Source organism: Vombatus ursinus, unplaced genomic scaffold (assembly GCF_900497805.2).
Source record: "Vombatus ursinus unplaced genomic scaffold, bare-nosed wombat genome assembly UNPS02014962.1, whole genome shotgun sequence".
Lineage (NCBI taxonomy): Eukaryota > Metazoa > Chordata > Mammalia > Diprotodontia > Vombatidae > Vombatus > Vombatus ursinus.
Window position 1 is genome coordinate 1,300,001 of NW_020954740.1, and position 23,901 is coordinate 1,323,901.

At 34.1% G+C, this 23,901-nt stretch overlaps 1 protein-coding gene across 3 annotated transcripts in view; it reads left to right on the top strand.

Moving 5' to 3' along the window:
* Window positions 1-23,901, top strand: part of POLA1 (DNA polymerase alpha 1, catalytic subunit) — a 330,831-nt gene that overhangs the window by 122,727 nt on the left and 184,203 nt on the right. For all 3 annotated transcript variants that reach the window (XM_027845456.1, XM_027845457.1, XM_027845458.1), the window contains 3 exons: window positions 4,018-4,192; window positions 20,751-20,932; window positions 22,698-22,829. In XM_027845456.1, the coding sequence (XP_027701257.1) occupies window positions 4,018-4,192; window positions 20,751-20,932; window positions 22,698-22,829 (489 nt within the window). The remainder of the gene's footprint in view (window positions 1-4,017; window positions 4,193-20,750; window positions 20,933-22,697; window positions 22,830-23,901) is intronic.

A 23,901-nucleotide genomic window follows, 5' to 3' on the forward strand; every position in this document is an offset into this window, starting at 1 on the left:
CATTTACAAGAAAGGCTGACTTCTCAGGTAGCTTCTTTGGAAAGAACCATGTTCTTCCCTTTGAGGGGTAAGGGAAGTGGTCAGTAGGGCTTTAAGAAAATTGTCACTCTTTACATAGACTTTTTTGCCAGCAAGGTAACAGGCTCTTGATGTTTCCATTGCATTAATGTTTCCAGCTCTGTGGAGGATCTAAACTAGAGAATTCTTCTATTACTTTAAAAAACAAACGACATCAGCCAAAGACTAGGCAGTTTTATATAGAAATTAACCATGGTTAATTTGATGATAAAAAAAATTCAGTATCATTTCCTTTACATTTCTGAAAACTACCCTACACTTGAAGTCATGTTTGATAGTTGTCATGAACAAAAATTATTTTAAATATTAGATATTTTTAGTAATATTTATTGTATCAAAATACATCATTTGATAATGAGATTGGTTTTTAATATCATGGATAAAATCTGGGACTCTTTAAATATTTCAGAGCTTTTAAAAAAATTTAAACTTTCTGCTAATATTCGCTACATATTGTTGATAATGTATATAATAGATGACTTAAGTACATGGACATGAATCAACACTTGACTCTGTCTCCCTCCTAGTGTTACTCTTGATTAAGAACTGTTACACCGAGCCAATTCCTGCAGGAAAATGTTTCCATAGATGTCTGACTAGCTCAGGCCCTTAATGTGCTTTGCATATTTGCGCTGACAAGTCTCATCTCAGAAAACAATTTTCATATTATGCAAATAAAGATTTTGGTAAATAGGATATTTTTTTTTCACTTATGTCTTCACATACATGGAACAGCTATTAGATGATTAATGACAAGGGCAGCTGGCAACATCAGACTTTGAAGAATTAAACACTGACTCAAATCACTTCTCCACTCATATAAAGTTATATTTCCTTTCTTTAGCATTTGAATATTCAACTTAAAGATTCTTCTCATTTCTTATGTAGCTGGATAGTGTTTGCATGCCAATAGTCCAATAGCCATGGCCAACAGCCATCTTCTGAATTAGTTTATTTTACTAAAAAATTCAAATTTTGCTTATCTTTGATCACTGAATGAAGACTGGATGCCACATAAGTACATATAAAATATATTTTTATGTTAAAGATTTCTTGAAGAAATTACTTGTAACCCCAAATGTGTTTTGTAAGTAGAATTGACCTCTAAGATATCAGTCATATTCAGATACAGAATACAGCAATGTCCACAGTCATGTGAATTAGGAGTTTTAAACTTGTTATTTTTCATTTTATTTATTGCTTTTGTTTTCTGGAAGTATGCCCTTTTCATTCTTTTTAGCAGTGGAAGTTTACTTTTTACTTAGCAGCAAAAAAAAAGAGACCACCAGTTGGTTTATTCTAGAAATGGCCCTGTAGTTACTGCACCCGGTGTCTGTATGAAGTAAGTGTGTATTCTGTGAAGTGTACAAATTACCACACATGCACATTGAGGAGCATGAAGAAAGACCAAATGTGCCTCTTAATCGGTTCTCAAATACGTGTGGTGCCTCTGCAGGCATACCTTAAGATGCACATTATGTTCTAAGAATCACATTTGTGAAGTCTGTAGTGTCTGTGTCACATCAAATCCTATTTGTGTTCCCACCTTGACAATACAGCTTGGTTTGCTTTGTCACAAAAAGGGGTTAAATTTACTACTATTTATCTCTGGCCCCTAGATTCCTTATCACCCTGGGGTGTATATAACAAAATACACATATAACATATAACAGTATAGCTTTGTGGGAGCTAGCAGACTTCCACAAAGTGGTTCTGCAGTCATTGAGTGTTGGCAGATCCAACTAGCCAGTGGAAGGTGATGGAGTTGTCATTGTTCATTTATGTCTTACTCTTCGTGACCTCATTGGAGATTTTCTTGGCAAAGATACTGGAGTGGTTTGCCATTTCCTTCTCCAGCTCATTTTACAAATGAGGAAACTGAGGCAAATAGTGTTAAGTGACTTGCCCAGGATCACACAGCTAGTAAGTGTCTGACTCTCCAGGTCTGGCACTTTGTGCACTATACTGCCTTCCTGGGTTATGTGATGGAATAGCTGAATGTACGAGATTTTATACAGTTCTTGGTCGTGTAAACAACAAAACTTACTGACTGAATCAGTTAGCATTTAGCATTACAAAGTTAAGAAAATTATTACAGCGTATTAGAAACATAGGAAAGCATTATTGAATCCTCTAAGTGAGTGTCTCAAATGAGACTATATTCTTAGGTTACAAATAAGCTAATCAAGGTATAAAGTTATGTCACTCAGGTTAGAGAATTAAAGCCCCTCATGCTTAGCTGCCTGTGTTACATTGGGCAAGTTACTTGGTGTCCCAGTACCTCAATTACTTCATCTGTAAAATGTTGAGGAGACTGGAGTAGATGACTTCTCTAGTCCCTCCCACTTCTTTATTGATGATCCTATGATACTTAAGGCAAGATAACCTTTATAGTAAATACTTACTAGGTTAGGATATGTTAGGGTAGGGGTCTTTTGGATCAGGTAGGGGATGACTTTCTGCATAAGTAAAAAATAATGTTAAGGAACGTTGAGGGAATGCTTTATAGTGGGGGTATACTAAGTCACAAAATAGAAAGTTCATCATATACTTCATAGGTCAAAAGGGTCTTTAATGGTCAGGTCCTGTGTACTGCTGAAATAGAAGTGATTCTGTAGCAGAGGTCCTTTTCTGTACTGTGCATTATAATAAGGATCATCCTTTGACTCCTAAATATTTGCCATTTTGCTAGGTGTTTCAGTCTCTTTTATCCGGAGGCCCCAGCTCCAGAATAAACAACAAGTGTTTTCATTTTAACCATTGCATAACTTAAAGAAGTGGTCCAAGCTTGGCAGTGTCTCCTGAAGAAGCAGCGGTGTATAGAATTACGTTTGGAATTGGCCGGCCTTAGCACAGAGAAGGGGTTGATTGTTGCAAGAGAGAAAAGAATAGAAGAATTCACATTATAATCAGTTTTGCAGAACAGCTGGGTGCTGTGAATAGTCATAATTTAATTGTGTGGTTTGAATATTAAATTCTATTATGTTTCAGACAAGAGAAAGAGGTAGTGTGAGTTGTTGGATGTTGGTCCAGTGTGTTGATGACTTTTCATTTCATACATAGATGGCAAATCACAGAAGCCCTGTGTGAGCCAATTATATTTAATAAATTTTTCTCTTCCTAGAGGAAGAATTTGATGCAGATTTCAGAAGGGTTGTCCTTTCTTAACACTGCCTCTCTTAGGTTAACCTTTATTTTCTTGGGATGGTACCAGATATGTTTGAGCTTGAAATATTGTATTCTGTCTTTCCAGTGGCCAGGTATTTTGTTCTTGTAGCACTGTCATCCTACAAATGTTCCATGCTATTTTTTATCCCTGTCCATTGTTCCTTGTTTGATACTATTATCAGCTAGGTTTCATAACCCTGCCATAATTTCTTACCCATATGCTCTTTTTGCGGTGTGAAATACACAACTACTTTTCTTAAATGGACTCATTTTGCCCCATAACCTTAAAGAATGCATTATGAGGCAGCAATTTAAATCCTTGCAATATTTACAGTGATACTGTTAAGCTAATGAAAAGATTGCATGTATACCTTTCATCATCATCCCTAAAAAGCATTTCTGATAAGACTAATGGTTATTATAAAGTGTTCTCACTTTGTTTCTCTGAAGTGGCAGATGGAACTATTTAATCTAGTGGGTGCCGTCTTGTTGGTTTCATGTGTCACCCAAAAAATAGAACATGACACATGCTGGATTTACATTCTTGAACTCCAGATTTGACACTAGGAGATCAGTATTTAGTTGTCTTCATACTTTTGGGGTCACGTGAAATCTATAATAATGTCTCCATGGTTTAGTGTTTAAAAAAAATGTACAAAAAAATCAAAAACATTGTTCAATTACTTCCCCTTCTCTGCTTTCACCTTTGATTCCTTTTTGAGTATTTTCCTCCACAGATTTATATATAATATGTCCTTTTTTTTTTTTCAGGATGGATCCAACCTAAGTGCCAGTCAAAGAGCTTATGCCCCTGAGCAGCTGCAGAAACAGGACAACCTGACCATCGATACTCAGTACTACCTGTCACAGCAGGTCCACCCTGTTGTGGCTCGAATCTGTGAGCCAATAGATGGAATTGATGCTGCACTTATTGCATCTTGGTTAGGTAAGCTTCTAGCAGTCAGTAAAGAATAAACACCTAGAGAGCAAGAGAAGTAGAATGCTCCTTTGAGAGCTGTGATCCTCAGGGTTTTAATTGAGAGATTACATGGCTCTTATTCATAGTAAAGAAAGAGGCATGGTTATTCAGAATCTGATTATTCAGTCTTCTTCACTATGCTTTTAGGTTAACTATAGTTTTTATCATTAAAGTCTTACTCAGTAGCATAAATAATAGCATATTTGTTATTCATGTTGATTTATATGTTGCAAACACTTTCACACAAGGTGGGTGCATATATATATATTTTTTTTAACTTAATTCTTGATTTTCTGTTTAATCATTGCAGTTTTGTTATATCTTCAACTAAGCTTATCTTCTCCCTAAAAACAGCTTTACTTCTTGATTTCCAGATTTTTGTTAGTGGTGCCATCATTCTACATTCTCAGACTGAAAACCTTAGTTATCATTGATTTCTTGCTCTCTCTTGCCTTCCCTTTCTACTCTTCTACAAAATCTAATTAGTTACCAAATTGTGTAAGTTCTTCCTCCAAAATATTATTCTCAAAGTTGTCTTAAGTGTAAATGCCTTATCTTGAAATCTGGAGTCCTCTGTAGCCTTGTCTAAATTTGCCTTTTGAATCTTCTCTCGTTAGCTCTAATCACTTTCTCTTGAGCATATTTGGCATTTTGCCAGGTCCATGCTTTTGTTCATGTTATTCTCCCTAGCTGTAGTTCCTTCCTTAGTCTTTACCTAGTCAAATGCTCTTCACCTTAAATTCCTCTCTATTCCTTGAAAGCTTTGTAGGTTATTTCAGCTCAATGTGATTGCCCTCTCCTTTGAACTCATAGTACTGCTCCTTACTGGTATTCTTATATTTGCTGTTAGTTTTTTAACTTTTCATATGATTATGACCTGTCTCTCCCCAAAAGACTTGATAGCAGATTATATTTTATTCATTTTGTCTCCCAAATAATCCAAGTACATATGAGTTGCTTAATAACTATTTTTTGATTGGATTCAGTTTTCTACATATCATTATACATGATATATTTTCAGTCTTGACACTAGTCATTATGTTGTACTACCCAGTTATTGTCTTCACAGTAAAGGAAAACTTGTTTTAATTTACCTTAAATAAAACAGAATGAGGAAGACAAATATTTTTCAAGAGTAATCATATTAAATCATTACCAAGTCAAGTTTTTTTTTTGGATTACCATATACCATCCCCCTCTTCCTCCTTAATTGCTGTGGATAAGGGAGAATTAAACAGTATGACCTAAACAAATGACAGAACCTTGTTATTCTTGAAAACACAAATATTAATTATATTGTTTTCATTTGTGATAGTTTTCCAACATCTTGTATCCTGTACAAAAATTGTTCTTTTTATTTGTAGTTTTGAGGCAAAGGATAGATCTTTTAGAATCAAAACTTGATTTTAGTTTTCCTTTGTAATCATTCTGCAATCTACATATGGATAAATCAAAAGCAAAGCCAGCTTTAAGAAGTAAATGCAAGAATAAAGAGGTCACTGGTCTGTGTAGCATACATCAGAAGTGAATGTACAATTTGACTTCCTTGAAGTGTTAGTAATAGTAGTGTCAGGAGAAGTATAGGGTTGGTGACTAGGAAGTTGATACTTTGTAGATGACCAATGGTGAGTAAACCTCTTCCTAGCTGCTGTGCCAAGTATTATGGTGATAGCTTCTTATTCTGTGGTTAACTTTTGGGTTAGACTAGCTATAATAGCCCCTTTGTAAATAGATACATATAAATGATCCATTATACATATAAATATCCATTATAAGAACCCTATTTGCTACCTGAAGAAGTCCCAGCTTAAAAGCAATAAATGTATGAGCAAAAAAGTTTGACTGGTCACATCGTTTTAGCAGGGAGTAATTGATGGATAACTTGTGGGTTCTTTTGGTATCTTTTTTTTTCAGCTTCCTTGTATGTGTTGTGTTAGTCCATTAGAAAATAAAGAACTATCTATTTGTATTTTTATTTCCAGTTCTTAGCTCAGTGCCTGTTACATAGTAAGTGCTGAGTAAATGCTTATCGACTCATCAATAACCATCCCTTTGATCAAACCTACTACTTCCAGGTCTTCAGTTAGAGAACGTCAGTTACTACTCACTCATATACCTATTGTCAAGAGAAACGCTAGGACTTCCCCCTCCCTCCATCACCATGTTGAGTGGACTGCCTGTAGCAAAGTTATGGAGAACATGGACCAGAGTTTCATAGGATGGGTAGGCAATGATGGATTGTAAGCTGCATCTTTGGAAGGAATTCCCATATTGCTCGAATCATAGATCTATTTGAATATTTGAGTATCACGGATCTTGTTGTTCAGTCATTTCGGTTGTGTCCGACTCTTTATAATCCCATTTGTAGTTTGCTTGGCACAGATACTGGAGGGATTTGCCATTTCCTTTTCCTGCTTATTTTATAGATGAGGAAGCTGAGGCAAACAGGGTTAAGTGACTTGCCCAGGTTACACAGCTAGTGTCTAAAGCCAGATTTGAATTCAGGAAGATGAGTCGTCCTAATTCTGGGCCTGGCACTGTGTTGGTGCATCTGCCCATAAATTCTAGTTTTTGCTGGTAGCATCCATTTACCACTGGCCTGTGACTATGTGGCAGGTGTTACCAGATAACTATTGTAAGGTACAATATGGCTATTAAAAACAAATGTTAAAAAACAAATAGCTCCTTTGAGTATCTTAAATTTTATCTCTTTGTTCTTATCTCTTGTCCCTTTGTAAGTTACGCATAGGTTTCCAAAATGGGTGATACTGCCCCCCGGGGGGCACTGAACTGGGGGTGGTAGTAGCCTTGGGTGATGCAAATTTAAAAAAAAAACTGTTAAGAGTTAAAGAATGTAGAACTGGGAAACACTCACAAGTGTATTCTGGCACAAATAGGACTAGAGGACTTCTAAGGTCTTCCAGTTGTGATTCTATGATCTCGCAGAGGTTCCCAAACTTATTTGGCATATTGCCCGCTTTCCAAAAAAAAAAAAAAAAGCATGGATGTTGCAAAATGCCAAATATACTCAAGAGAAAGTGGGTAGAGCTAATGAGAAAAGACTCAAAAGGCAAATTTAGATAAGTCTACTATCAGGTGAGCAGATTATTTGAAAAATCTGTGATTTCCTCAGTAGGGAACTCTTCATATGGGAACTCCCTTTACCAGTGTAGTTGCCAATCCATTTATAAAGTTTATCCAATTACAAATAAATTTGACGTGAGGTACATTGAAGCTACATGACAGTGTCAGAGGTAGTGTCAGAGGTCTTCCTATTCTAAGCCCAGCACTTTCTCCTTGGCCATACTACCTCTGCTTAGTCTGGTACAAGAACCTGTCAAAAACGAAATGAGGTGAGTGTATCATGATGTATTCCTGGTGAAGCCCCTTTTTTTAAATGTGCTCACAAACTTTTCCTTTAATAACATGTTATAGAATTTTGTTAGCAAGTTAAGTCAAAGCATCTTGACTTGTTCAAACCAGGAAACTGCTTCATTCATTCATCCATCATTGTAGTTTCCCCTTTGAGCACCCACTCCATACATGCTTCGTTCTTTTTAGGATCTTAGTGTTAAAATTTGAAGAGATCTTGGGTGCCATCTAATCTAAACCCCCCATTTTGCAAATGAGGAAACTAAGGAACAAGGTCACACAGAAAGTAAGTACCAGAGCTAGGATTTGAACCCAAATCTTCTAGTTACAAAGCAACACTATTTTCGCCTTGCCACTTTGTCTCCCTTCTTGCCTCTGATGGGGTGGGGGTGGGGGCGGGGAGAAAGATATTCTTTTTGATTTCTTTGCATTCAGTGCCACCTTAGCTCAGTTTGTGACCTAGCTCTCCTGATACTGTCTTCAGAAATACTAGTTAGAATGTTTCCATTTTTGAGCACTCTAGATTAGTCACAGACATCTGTCTCCCTTAAAGCTGGCAACACTTGCCACGCTTTGTCATGTAGCAGTTTCAGGGTTAGTCTGGTATAGGCCAGGAATCCTCAATCAGCAGAATCTACATCTGCTAATAATTGTTTATGAAGCTTTGAATCTTAGTTCTTCAAGTTATTTACTAGATTTCCATCCCTTTCCTCACTTAGGGACTTGCCCTGGTCAATCACTATGATCCAATCTCTTCTCTTCCTACCCCTCCAAAATGAAAAAGTAGATACTCTTCAAAAAAGGTTGGATGCCTGGTATAAGTTAAAATTGAGGAGGTTCGCTGTCTCGAAGAAGGGTGGGGGTGGTAAGTGGTGGTGATAATGAGGAGAGTATTAAGTGAGTGTATGGCTTCTAAGAAGTGTAAGCTGTAGGCATAAAATTACTGTAATTTGTTTTTAAAATTCTAAATGTTTTCTTTAAAAACTGCAGTTAGTGAGCTGACACTGTTAAATAAGTTGAAGTGTACAAATGTATACATAAAATACAAGCCTTCCAACTGCCTAATCACATATATAAAATAATTCTCTTGCTTTTAATGTAGTTTATATCTTTGATTAAGGAAGTGTATTACAGTGTAAGAACTTCAGTGAAGTTTGCTACATTTTTGTCCTTTTAGCTGTTACAAAGAAGTCTAGAATAATGGCATAATTTCATTTAAGAAAATTATTAAGTTCAAATCTTTATTTTTAGGAGTCTTTTGTGGAAATCAACTATATTTCTCAGCCACTTTTCCCCTTTTTTATGGCTCCTTTCTATTGTTCCTTTAAAAGAAAGCCGAGCTTCCAGTATTGAATTTATCCTGTGATTTCTTTTTGCAAAGATTAATAAATCATCTGAATATTTCTCCATGACAAGATGATACCTAATCACTGTAAGATGTCCTGTGTTCATTGCTATATGTTGACTAGAGGATGACCATTTAAACTAAACAACAAATATGTTATTCTCTACTGGGTTAAAGTAGTATAGACACTCTAATGATGGCATGGGATAAAAATTGGAGTAGATGCTTAATAAATGCATGTTGGTTAAGTCCTCATTCCATAGGTATATGCTCATTTTTTGTAGACTATACATAACATTATTGCTACTGAATTGTAAAGAACCACATTTCACTATATTCTATTCTTGAATAGAAAGAATAACTCTCTAGGCATCATCTGCACTAAAATTTGAGACCCATTTAGCTTTTGTTCTCCAAATTGTATAGTTTCTTCCCTTCTTATTCCAGTGTGAACTCTACATGTTTTAGGGTGAATGGGATAGGATAAAATATTCACAAAATAATCAAGTACCCAATAGAAGAGACCAAGAAAATGATACTTAGTGTCTTTGGGTTTTTTAAAAAAAAAAGGATAATTCATGGTTTTAATAATAATTGTAGTTTTAAATTTTATAGCCTCATTGATGCAATGGCAATATGTAGGGTAAGATAGTCCCCAAAAATATTTTTCCGTGGTCATGAGATCAAAGATTTATAGAAGTCGTCAAGTCCAATTCCCTCATTTTACAAGTGAGGAAATTGAGTCCCATCGAAGTTAAGTCTTCATGTCAAGGTCCAACAACTGAGTATTTGAGAAGGATAGAATTAGGTCAATGCTGGTACAGTGGATAGCGTGTTAGACTTAGGGTCAGGAAGATCTGAGTTCAAATCCTGTCTCAAGTCACTAGCTGTGTGTCTCTCATTCTCAGTTTCCTTATCTATAAAAGAGAAGTAACAATACCACCTCCTTCAGAGAGTAGTTGTAAGGATAAAATGAGATAAAGCCTGTAAGGTGTTTTGCAAACTTAAGTACTATATAAATTCTGTTGTTATTATTTTTAATTAGTATAAGAATAGTTTCATGTTTCACGGAATTGCAGAACATAACATACAGTCTTTGTGAGGATACAAACTATGGCTTTGTTTTGGGCTTGTTCCTGTTTAGTGTCTTAACTCTTGTTTGGGGGAGGAGGAGGCCAAATGACTTACAATTTCATTAGTGTGGGGAGCTTCTTCCTGGTGAATAACTTTCTTTACCAGTGCATAACTTTGGCATCTTTCCTGCAACTTATGGTCTTAGAAAGAGTTGCCATGGGCACTGGGAAATTAAATGACTTGCCCAGGCCTACACAGCCAATAACTTGCAAAAGGTAGAACTTTTTTCCTAACAGATAGCAAACAAGTTTTTCTGCAAGTGTTTAATTAATTAATTAATGTTCTCTGAGATACAGTGTGAGTTAAAGTAACTCATTCAGGCATAGAAGTGGTAATTCACAAAATAGCCCTAAAACTTCAGCATTCTTTCCAGAGTCTGCCTTATAGGAAATATTATGCTTTAGAGCGGAGTTCCATAAAAACTTTTTTTATGTATCATGGACCATTTTGGCAGACTGGTGAAACCTGTGGGCTCATTGTCAAAATAATTTTATTGCCTACATTAATAATTGAAGGAAATTATAAATATTAGTTAGAGGTTAGTGAAAATAAAGATGTAATTCCCCCCCCCCCCATCCAATTATCATTTCATTGGCAAGTCTATGAAAGTGTGGAGGTGGAGTTTTAAAGGGAAAGAGAAAAAGGGAGAGGAAAAAAGAAAAAGGAAGTTGTACAAAATAGGATAGAGGAGGAGATATGTATGATTCTACTCAATTGCTTTTAAGTCTGACTATGTCACACCATTACATAATAAACTCCAAAAGCTACCTATTGCCTTTCATATCAAATGTAAACTCCTTTATTTGACTTTTAAAGGTCTTCACAATATAAATTTAATATATCTTTCCAACTTTGTTGTACACTATTGCCCTTCTTATCCTGTTCCTCACACACTAATGTTCCATCTCTTACCTATTTGTACTGCCTTCTTCCCATGCCTAGAATAAACTACCTTCTTGCTTTTGCTTCTTAGAAACCTTGTTTCTGTCAAAACTTAGCTTAAATATAATCTACACGAAAATTTTCTTGATCCTTCTGGCTGCTAGTGTCCTCTTTTTTTCCCCCTCATGATTGATACATTTTAATCAAAATTTTGAGTGAATTTAGACTTTTTAGAAATTTGATGTTAGTATGAAAGCTAGTTAGTGTGGAAGCTGTTTCAAGTTGACCTTTACATATATGGAAAACTGTATAAACTAACTTTAAAAAGTAACATTGAAAACGTTTTATAGTAAGTTAAATGTTTCAATAATAAGTCTGTCATGACAGTTTATTGAAGGTTACATTTTAAATGCTTGCTGTCAGTCAACTGTAGTTGCACAATGATAAAACCAGAAGGTTATGATTCACTTTATGAAATAAGTTTTTTTTATGAAAAGATTCACAGGAGAACCTTTTTAGCTAACAAGTCCCAGTGTTTTCCTATACAAACAACTGATCAAAACATACTTATTACACAGGGACACAAAGACTCTTAACACTGTATCACTTGGGTTTAGTTTTCCCATTTGGGTACTTTTTAATATTTCTACTTCTAAGTACAAAAAGGGAGAGTTTGTGAAAGTGAGTCAGTTAGTTGGACTATTTGTTAGCAATGAATTTACTAAAGGATAGAAAAAATAGGTGGATTGCTAAAGTCAGGGTGGTGGATATCTGTGAGTTTTATGTTTAGTCAAGTTTTCCTTTTGTCCATTAATTGAATAATTTAGAATTGGTTTTAGCGTTGTTGATTGCAGTTCCAATTATGGATAACTTATTTTTATAGAAAATAAAGAAATTATCTTACAGGTAATCAAATTCTTATATATCTGGGGTTAATAACCACCAATGGTATTTCTTTATCGTGGGAGAGTGTTGGCAAGTATATTTTTTAGAAAGCCAACTTGAACAGATCAATGATCATCCAAACAATGGAACAGCTTAGCTCATGGCATTAAGAAAATAGTGAGTAGGATAGAGTGTATGGATTCTGTCCAGAAAAACCACATTTGCTCTAGTTGTACCAAGATTATGGACATCTTGAATAAATTGCGTATTGCTAAAGTCATTCAAGCCTGATATTTTCCCTAAATATTTATTTAAACAGGAAGCATATCATCCATGAAAAAGTAATTTTTAATATACAAAAACTAATGTTTATATAATATTTTAAGAGTTGCAAAATACTTCACATACATTTTTATTTGAATCATAACAAAATTGTGAGGTGGGTATTATGTGTGGTTTGTTGTTATTCAGTCGTTTCAGTAGTGTCTTACTCTGTGTGACCCCATTTGACCCCATTTGGAGTTTTCTTGACAAAGGTACTAGACAAGTTTGCCATTTCCTTTTCCAGCTCATTTTAGAGGTGAGGAATCTGAGACAAATAGGGTTATGTGACTTGCCCAGGTTCAAAGAGCTGATAAGTGACTCTGGCCAGATTTTAACTCAGAAAGATGAAGTTTTCCTGACTTTAGGCCCAGCGCTCAGTATGTTGTGCCAGCTTTTCCCTGTTTTCCAGATGAGAAAAGTGAGGCTTAGAGAGATTAGCTGACTTGGCCATGGTTATGCAGTTAATATATAACAATAATAATGATAATAATATAATATAATTAAAAAAACTCAGAGGTGAGAGTTGAAGTCAGTCTTTCCTGACTGCAAATCCAGTGTTCTTTCCATTGGTACCTCTGATATTTTATTATACCAAGTCCTTTGCAGGGAAGATAAAAGTCATAGAAAAAAAATAAATTATTTCCGTCATGCCTCTTTATTGTGAGATAAATCACAGATTTCTGTTTCCAGAAGTGACTAGTTTTTCTTGCAGACATGAGAATGAATGTTTCTTGGCTGGTGCTCTGTGTTAGTAAACACCTAAGGTGATCTGTCAAAAACATTCCATTAAAAATAGAAGCTCTTTTCCCTAAGTACTGTATCATCTTTGTTCCTTAATGCCTATCATCCAGGGGTAGTTGTTTTTGCAAGAGGTTAACAGTGTACAATTTAGTTTTCTACCCATTGCCGAAAAACTAATTTGGTTACTGTTTGGCCCTGAGGTTTACAATGGTGAGTAAGTGAGTGTGTGTGTGTCTATACAAACATACATATATCTCCTCTCACTATTTCCTTGCTTTTTTTTTTTATCAAGTCTGAAGCATGTAAGATGAATATTATGACGATAGAGATTCTGCCTTCGAGTATCAGGTCTGATAATAGTGTGGCTAATTTTTTGAATACTAAATAACATATGCTGTGTCTTCTGTTTTGGGCACGTGTTTTAAAATTCAAAAGCTCTACCCCTAGGTGGCAGCACCAGATACTGTTTTTCTTTTGTTTTCACTCTAGCCCAAAAGAATTATGGTATAAGCAAAGAAACTTTGAGTCATATGGAGACTACAAAATAAGCAATCTATAAGCAATTTAAGCAGAAATTAGTTAAGTACATCTATAGAAACAAAACTGTTGCGCTTTGCTTCTGTATAAGCCAAACTTCTTTACCTCTCTTAAACATTTTTCCAGGTAATACTATATTTTTAAATATCTAATTGTATATTTTCGTATAAAGAAATATTTAAAACATTTGTCTAACATTTGCCTATTAGAATTAAGAAACATCTCCCAAAATAGGTTCTATGGAAAATGTTTTGACCTTGGCAGTAATCCATAATGGTCACCTTCTTGTATATATATGTATTTTTTTATTCTGAATGTTTTTTTATCATGACAAAAAAATCCTTTATATTTGTATTTAACACTAAGTACCCATTTTTTGAAGATCAAGAATGTATCTCCTTCCCCTTCATTTTAATTTTTTTATTCTGAATTTAACAAACACTGAGAAACATAAATATTTCCTTATATGAAGAACAGAAAAAGAGGATTGTATGTGAAACCACAAACCTCTATTTACAACTTCTTTAAGTTATATAATGAATTAAATGGTAATTTCACAGCTGTTCTACTTGTCTGTTTCCCTCTGTGTATGCACATGTATTTTTTTATGCTTCCATGATGACATTCTTTGGCAGGGAGGGCATCATGATTACCGACCCTTTTCTTCCCCTTAATTCCTCTTTGCCACTTCTGCACCCTCCAACTCTTCCCTTGTAACAAATAAGCACAGTCACTCGAAACACATCAACACATTAATCATATCTGAAAAGATCTTGACTCATAACACGCAGCTAGCCCATCTTCTGTCTGTCAGAAATTGGATATTCTGTTTCAAGTCCTTTGGAGTCATGATTGGTCATTTCATTGATCAGAGTTCTTAAGTCTTTCAAAATTGTTTTTCTTTATGATGTTGTTTACAATGTATATATACTTTGTTCTCCTGGTTCTGCTTGCGTTACTCCTAATGAGCACATTTTCCCAGGTTTCTTTGAATCTCTCCTTTTTGTCATTTCTCATGAGGATGTAATATTTTATTATATCCATATGCCATGGGTTGACCAGCAGTTCCACAGTTGATGGACACCCCTTTAGTTCCCGATTGTTTGCTACAGCAAAATATGCTGCTGTGAATATTTTTGTGCATTTTGAGTCATTCTCCGTCCTTCTTTGACCACTTTGGGGTATATACATAGTAGTGATAGTGATGGGTTTTGTGCCCTTTGAGGTTCAGTATAATGGGTTCAGTTAAAGTTTTGGGGTATAATTTTAGATTGCTTTCCAGAATTGCTGGCCCACTTTATAGTTTTACTAGCAATATTTTAGCATATCTGTCCGCCCATATTCAATTTTTATTATTTTCCTTTTTAAAAAAATCCTTGCAGTTGGAATGAGTTGGAATCTGAATTGCTTTAACTGGCATTTTTCTTATTAGTGATTTTGAGCATTTTTTTCATGTAATTGTTGATAGCTTGAATTTCTTGAGAACTGTTGGTTCATATTTTTTGACCATTCTTTCTTAGGAAATGGCTCTTATTCTATATTTGATTATTTTTTTGTTTTTTTGCCAGGCAATGGGATTAAGTGACTTGCCCAGGGTCACACAGCTAGTAAGTCCCAAGTGTCAGAGGCTGGATTTGAGCTCAGGTCCTCCTGACTCCAGGGTTGGTGCTTTATCCACTGTGCCACCTAGCTGCCCCACTTATTCTATATTTGAATTAGTTATCTTGTATTTCAGACATTCATCAAAGAATTTTGCTTCAAAGATTTTCCCCCCAAGTTTATCGTTTTTCTTATAATTTTAATTGCTGTAATTTTTGTGGGGTAATAACTTTTAAATTTTATCTTATCAAAATTGCCTGTTTTAGCTTCTGTGATTTTTTTTACTGTCTCTTGTTTTGTCATGAATTCTTCCCCATCCCATAGTTATAGAGTTTTTTCATTCCCTACTCCTCTAATCTATGATGTGAACTTTTTTGTTCAGATCATATATTCATTTGGAGTTTATTGTGGCAAATGGTATAAGATGTTGTTCTGACCCTAATTTCTACCAGACTGCTTTCCAGTTTTCTGGGGTTTGGACATTTATCCAAAACTATGCTGCTGCTGCATTCATTTGCTTTTGGGTCTTGTGTACCTGATCTCATCTGTTTTTATTTTTACTTTTTTTGTTTTGTTTTTGTTTTTAGGCAGTTGGGGTTAAGTGACTTGCCCAGGGTCACACAGCTAGTAAGTGTCAAGTGTTTGGTCTGAGGCCGGATTTGAACTCAGGTTCTCCTGACTTCAGGGCTGGTGCTCTATCCACTGCACCACCTAACTGGCCCCTCATCTATTTTTAACTAGTATGAAACAGACATGATGATTACTGTTTTATAGTATAGTTTGAGTTCTGATACTACTAGTCTCCTTTCCCTATGTCCCTTTCCTGTTATTTTTCCTAAGACTATTTTCACTTTGTTCCTCCATATGAATTGTGTTATTATTTTCTTTGCTCTTTGAAATAATACTTTTGATAGTTTTGTTGCTGTGGTCCTGATTAAGCAAATTAATTTAGATAGTATTACCATTTTTATTAAATTGGCTTAGCCAACTATGAGCAATTAATATCTTTCCAGTTATTTATGTCTGTCTTTTTTTTTTTAATGAAGAATGTTTTATAGTTGTACCCATAGTTTCTGTCTCTGATCTGTTTGGTGGACTCCCAGATATTTTATATACTTGGTAGTTATTCTGAATAGATTTCTCCTTTGTTTTACTGTTGGGTTTTGTTAGCAATGTATAGAAAGGCTAGTGATTTATGTTGACTTATTTTATATTGGACTACTCTGCTGAAGTTACTGTTTCAGTTAAATTATTCTCTAGATTGTCATATCATCTGCAAAAAGCAATAATTTTGTTTATTGTTTGCCTGTGCCTATTCCCTTATTTTCTTTGCTTTGGTAGTGATTACAGTCATTACATGAAGTAATGTTTGTGATAATGGATATTATTGCTTTACCCCTGATTTTATTGGAAAAGCCTCTAACATTTCTCTTAGAGGCTTTTTATGCATTTATTGAGATAATCATGTTTTTTATTATTATGGTCTTTTATGATTATGGTTTTCCTCATATTGAATCCACCCTTCATTCCTGGTATAAATCTAACCTGGTCATAGTATATGATCTTTTAAATATGTTCTGTAACCTCTTTGCTAGTATTTTTCATTCCATATTTTTGTTTCAGTATTCATTAGGGATACTGATATATAATTTTCTTTCTCTGTTTCACCTCCAAGACTTAGATATTAAAATTATATTTGTATCATAGAAGGAATTTTGTAAGAATTTTCCTGGTTTTTTTTTTACGGTTTTTTAATATTGGAATTAATTTTACTTATTTCTTTGTAAAGTTTTCTTTTTTTTTGTATTTGACATTGACTTTTTTTTTCGGAGACTATTATTTCACCTAGGCTGCATGTATAATGGGTACTCACAGACATGATCAGAGGGTATGCACAGTTTTATAGCTTTTTGGGCTCTCCATAATGGTTAGATCAGTTCACAACTCCACCAGCAATGCATTAGTGGCCCAATTTTCCCACGTCTTCTCCAACACTTATCATTTTCCTTTTTTGTTATATTAGCCAATCTGATAGGTGTGAGATGGTACTTCAAAGTTGTTTTAATTTTCATTGCTCTAATCAAAAGTGATTTAGAGCTTTTTTTTCATATGACTATAGATAGCTTTGATTTCTTTGTCTTAAAATTGCCTATTCACATTCTTTGTCCATTTGTCAATTAGGAAATGATATGTGTTCTTATAAATTTAAACAGTTTCTCTGTATAGTTGAAAAATGAGGCCTTTATCAGAGGCACTTGTAAAAATTGTTTCCCAGTTTTCTGTTTTCCTTCTAATCTTGCATTGGTTTTGTTTGTGCAAAACCTTTTTAATGTAATATAATAACAATTTTCTGTTTTATATCTCTTAATGCTCTCTGTCTCTTTTTTGGTCATAAATTCTACTCTTCTTCATAGATCTGACAGTTGTAGATAATTTGTTTATGGTATCACCCTTTATGTCTAAATCACGTACTTATTTTGACCTTATTGTTGTATGCAGTATAAGGTATTGGTTTGTGTCAGGTTTGGTGAACCTGTGGCCTCGAGGCCACATGTGGCCCCCGGGTCCTCAACTGTGGCTCTCTGACTGAATCCAAACTTAGGATTTTTTCTGTGAAGTTTGAATTTAGTCAGAGGGCTGCATTTGAGGACCTAGAGGGCCACATGTGGCCTCAAGGCCTCAGGTTCCACTACCCTGGTCTGTGTCTTGTATCTGCTATACTGTTTTCCAGTTTTCCTAGCAGTTTTTGTTAAATACTGAGTTCTTGTACCAGAAGCTGGAGTCTTTGGGTTTATCAAACACTAGATTACTATGGTCATTTACTATTGTGTTTTATGTACCTAATTTATTTCACTGATCCACCACTCTTTCTTAACCAGCACCAGATAGTTCTGATGATTACCACTTTACAATATAGTTTGAGATCTCATATGGCTAGGCCACCTTCCTTCATATTTTTTTCATTAGTTCCCTTGATATTCTTGACTTTTTGTTCTTCCAGATGAATTTTGTTCTTTTTTCTAACTCTATAAAATAATTTCTTGGTATTTTGATTGGTGCAGCTCTGAAGAATTATCATTTTTATTATATTAGCTCAGCCTACCCATGAGCAATTGATATTTTTCCAATTGTTAGAGCTGATTTTATTTGTGTGAAAAGTGTTTTGTAATTTGTTCATGTAGTTCCTGGGTTTGTCTTGGCAAGTAGACTCCTGAGTATTTTATATTGTATATAAAGTAGACTCCTGAGTATTTATATTATATACAGTGATTTTAAATGGAATTTCTCTATGTCTTGTTGCTGGGTTTTGTTGGTAGTATGGAGAAATGCTGATGATTTATGTGGATTTATTTTATATCCTACAACTTTGCTAAAGTTGTTAATTATTTCAGCATTTTTTTAAGTTGATTCTCTAGGATTGTCTGAGCATACCATCATATCAGCAAAGAATGATAGCTTTGTTTTCTCGTTGCCTATTCTAATTCTTTCAATTTATTTTTCATCTCTTATTGCTGTAGCTAACATTTCTAGTACAATATTGAATAACAGTGCTTTCCTATTTTTCGTTAGTTATATCCCCAATTCATGGATCTGTTCTTTTTCTCTTTTATTGATGAACCTCCTGATTATTTTTAAAACTCCTTATTGCTTTTGTAACTGACCTACAACAGAATGATGATGCACCCATAAAAGTATTCAGCCTACGAATAAATCTGAAATAATTAGGAGGATGAGTCAGTCTTGTTAGTGCAATATAAAGATAAAACTTGGCTGTGTAAATGGAAGTTTATTGCAAATACTTATTGAAGGCCAAGTAATTCAGCGTACGTTTTAGCTAGGGTCAAAGAGAATGAATTTGTATGAGCAGCAATACAGCATCCAGGTTTTCTTTACCAAATGGACATTTTGCCCTGTTGCAGGTAGATGCAGCTTGATGTATTCAAATGTATAAAGTGTACCATGGTGTGGTCCAAGAAAAGAGAAATCAGTATATTGTTGGTACAGCTTCCCATTCTGTCCAGTTCTTAGAATTATAAAGCATATATAATAATTCTTCACTCTGTTTTTGAATAATTGAAGTTTACATATTCATTTAAAAATTAACCTATGATTAACTCCCCCCCCCAAAATTACTAAAACATAAAGAATATTGAGAACATATAGAATGGAAAAATATTAATACATAACTTTGACACAGATCCTGTGACATGAGGTTAGTCTGTTTTCACAACCAAAATTAGCTAGATAATACTTTAAAAGTAGTAGCATTAATTCTGCCCTAACAGGAGAAAGTATCCTCACTGCTAATTGTTCTATAACTTTGTTCTATCTCACCTTTAATGTTTATTTATGAATTCGTGCTTTTTTCCAAACGTTAAAATGCAATATAAACACAAGTTATTATTCTATTGGGATATCCATTGTTCTTCTTGAAAATAACTTATAAAGCATAGATAGATCGAATCCTTTGGGACAGGAAGCTGTAACATTATAAAATACTGGTGAAGTACAGTAGTTTTTAAGTTTATATGTTGGTAATTTTATCGAGACATTGCTATGCTGAGGACATGGGCCATCGTTTTAGGAAGTGTTCAGCATTGATTCCTACGAAGGGCAGCAGTTTCTTAAATTCCTACAACTGTATTTTGTCCAGTTTTTTATGTATGCTTATAGTCAAAATTAAATGGATACCCTACAGGGTGTGTGTGCATGTGTTAAACAACACTCTATAAAGTATATTCATGAAACTGGTTGAAATAGAAAGGTGATGGAATTTAGTCATTAATTTACCTTCATGTGAAATTCTCTTTTTTTTGCTGCATTTTCAATGTACTTCTAGACCAGATAAATATAAATTATTTTTCCTTAGGTTTTTCTCAGATCTGGAGTTCTTAAGTTTTTCTATGGAATGTGTTTATTCTGATCTGTACTATGGAGTAATTATACTTAAATGAGGTATCAGGTGGTACATGCTGACAGTTGTATTTGCCAAAAGTAAATTAATCTTGTTGACCTAAAATACTGCTATTTCCTTTAAATAGTTTGATAAAAATGAGTATACAACAATGCAGTGACTGATGTTTTTTTTCCAATGAAATATTGAATGTGTTGTTGGAGATTTGGAGGCCATTTTCTTTTTTGTAGTCTTATAAAATAGGCGTTGTTATTGTTTTTGTATTTATTTTAAGTATCTGAATTTTGCCAACCAAAAAGCCATATTACATTTTGCTTCAAATGTAGTGGCTGAATTTTAACCACCGCATTAGATTGCAACCTACATGCTGTTAACCACTGAGCCAAGATGAAATCGACCTCTGCATTGAAATCAGAATTGGCTGTTGTGTCTGGTCTTGAAGGAGTTGTGATATCAATGAATATGTTTACTTTTTAATGGGATTTTTAGTCTCTTTTCTGTGTTAATGCTGCCAGTTTGTTTCGATGAATATTTCTTAATAATTATGAACATTATTACATTTGAGATTTTTTGGTCTAACTTAAAGAAAATAATAAGTCCATCCTATAGAAGTAGTTGCTTCAGCAACCAAATGTATTTGTAGCATATTCCCACCTTATATTAATGCACTGTGCTTGTTTTACTTGTAAAGCAATTGTAAATTTGTTTCTGCTTTTTGAGTTATTCCTTTTTGGATGGGAGTAAATTAAATACACCTTTCTGATCCTTTCTTTTTCCTTTCATGTTAATAGGACTGGATCCCACTCAATTCAGAGTTCATCAACATTATCACAAAGATGAAGAGAATGATGCCTTACTTGGTGGCCCTGCACAACTCAGTGAAGAAGAAAAATACAGGGACTGTGAAAGATTCAAATTTTCTTGTCCTAAATGTGGAATTGAGAACATTTGTGATGGTGTCTTTGATGGTTCGGTTAGTTACTTTTTTCTTATTGCTTCTGTGTACAAACTATTGGAAATGGGCTTTAATTTCTTTTGTATTTTTGAATAAGGAGAAAGTTGAGGGAAAAAATGTGCTGAACAGGTTTAAAGATTATAGTATAAAAATTAAGATCAGTTTATTCTTAAACATTTTTTCAAAAAAAATGAAATAAGAAAACTTTTCTTTCATTGTGTTTAAATATTTTTTGATTCTTTTGACCTGTTGGTCTTCATTTGAAAATGGTATCTCTTATAAATTCCAAGTTGTTTTAAACTATTTTTAAAAATTCGTTAATTAGTAACTTGAGTTTTTGTCCCATTTACTAAAGCTTGTAGTAACATTTTCCTTTATCCTAAATCAAATTAATGGGAAGTAAGAGTTTTTGAAAAGTTTTTAACTTATCTTTTCCCATCCCACTTACCTCCTTTTTGACAAAGGTACTGCTCTGTTATCTTTCCCGCTGTCTTTGAATATCAGACATAAAAAAGTCATAGGGAGACATTCCTCTCAAGAAGCACTGCCAAGAAATCTATCACTGACCTTGGCTCAGAACTTGAAGGTTGGCCAACTTATATAACTCTACTGCACTGTTATGCATGTATTAGCCATTGGCAAATTACTAAGCAGCAGAGTGGTACGAAACCTTGAAGCTGGAAGAAAATGTATCTTTTATCTAAATTAAAAGTAATTATTTTAAGTTAATTTGGACAAACAGCAGATGTTTTGCATTTTTTTAAAAATCAAAACAAAGCAGTCTTTAGAAGCAAGTGAGAAGAAAAGGCAGACACAGATCAGCAATACTTTGCTAAATCCTTGACTTTTGCTTCATTACAGCTGTAAATAAGATAGTTAATTGCATGGAGGCTTGACGACTTGCAGATGGGCTAACTGTGGAAGAGCGGATGTCAAGCTTTAAAATCTCTTCCACCTGGAATTGCTTAGTGTTGGGGGTGGGGATGGGGGTATGCCAGATTGAATCAGAAAAGCACAGATTTTTTTTTTATTTATTTATTTTTTTTTTACTATCAACATGGTGGGAGAGTGGTGAGGTAGAGGGAAATAAGGGAAACCCCAATAAACCTATTTACTTGAGTGATTTGCTTACTGTCTATGTAAAAAGATGGGAAATAAAACACACATTTCTGACTACTAATAATTAACTCTTATAAAACTTCTAGTTTGAAAATTTGAAGAGATTTTAATATGCATTTCTAAAAATAGATATTCCTTTGTGGTATAATACTTTTTACTTCTATGCTCTCCTGTCAAAAATTAACTAAACAACATATATGATAATCAGCTAATGTCATATGGATTATTAGTACAATTTTATATTTGTCCCTTTCAAGGGCAGATTTGCAGATATTGATTAATATCCCTGGAAAGGATATTTATTTCCGATTTAAAAAAAAAGACATGGTTGGTTTGTTGGAGAAAAATTGATTTGTGCCATAGATTCTGCTAGATTATTTTTATTCAACATCATTTGTTGAATGAGGAATACTGACACATGAAAAACAATTTTTAATCAACTTCTTATTTCATGGAGATGGTGTCAGGATAAGGGAAATATGTCTGAAGAAGCCCTGGAGGGAGAAATGTTCAAAAAACAAGCTTGAAAAATAGCTAATAAAATGAATTAATAGTATTGAGCAATGAGATGGTATGCAGTTTCTTTCGACATGAAATCCTTACATAATTTTGCAGTAACTTCCTGTGTGCTTGTCTATCTTTACTTCCTTTTTCTTCTTTGTAGGGAACCCAGATAGAACCCAGCTTGTTTCATTGCCGTAATATAGATTGTAATGCTTCACCTATAGCTTTTACCGACCAGCTGAACAATAAATTAATCTTGGATATCAGGCGCTACATTAAAAAATACTACAATGTAAGTATTCATTATGAGCTCTTGTGTATATGTCAAATTTATTACATGCACATACACACGTAAGGCTTTAGTAGGTCTGCTAGTTCTTTTTAAAGTGAATATTCATGGTTTTGTGTTTTTTATTTTGAAACGCATAATTTTGAAAATAGTTTGTCAAAAATACTTAGGGAAGGTGATTCTCAAAATGTTAAACAGCTCTATTAGGAAAGATTTTGGTGTCTCTGGAAGAACATCAATTTCATGAGGAAAATTAATTTTCTTAAAAACTTAGACTTTTGCTTTGAATAAAAAAGAAAATACAATTAGGAAACGCTTCAATATGTGAAAGAAAGACCCATTTAGTCTTGATTTGAGAAAAAGTCAGAGTTATATATAGGCATTTGGATAAATAATATCACAGAATCTCATGTTGCTATCTAGTAAGCTGATCTGTAGTACTTTTTATTTATACAGTATTCCAAAACATTTTAAATGGTAGTTTTTTGGAGGAAGTCAAAGGAAACATCTTTTGGATTTAGGTGCAATTTGTCTGGTTTTTAAAACAGAATATTTCTAAAGTTGGGAAATACTAACTGGAAAATGGCAGAAATTTCTTGTAAGCCACCAGAAAGCTTTTTCTTAAGTATAAAGAAAAACAAAACCCTCCCATGATAAAAGTTTCATATAAATAGGTTTTTTTCCCTCATCAAGACTTAACAGAAGCAAAACTTCCCCTCAATTTTGCCTTTTTCCCCCTTAGCTGTTGATTATTTGAAGTGTGGCATAGCAGATAGAGAGTTGGCCTTAGAATTAGGGAGATGTGGATTCAAGTCTCATCTGTGACATCTACAGTGTTTTTTTGACCCTTAATATCTCAGTGCTGTAAGCAATTGTATAGATAAAAAGTTACAGTGAAGGGACTGACCTGCATCATAACCCCATCTGAGAGTTTCTTATATTGTTGAAATAGTAGGTCTCATCTCCATCTTTGAGCACTTTTCATTATTTAAAGATTTGGTTGTTCTTTTAAGAGTTAAGTGTCATGGTACTTAGAAGTTAACTTTATCTTATCATTTAAAAAGAAAATTTTGTG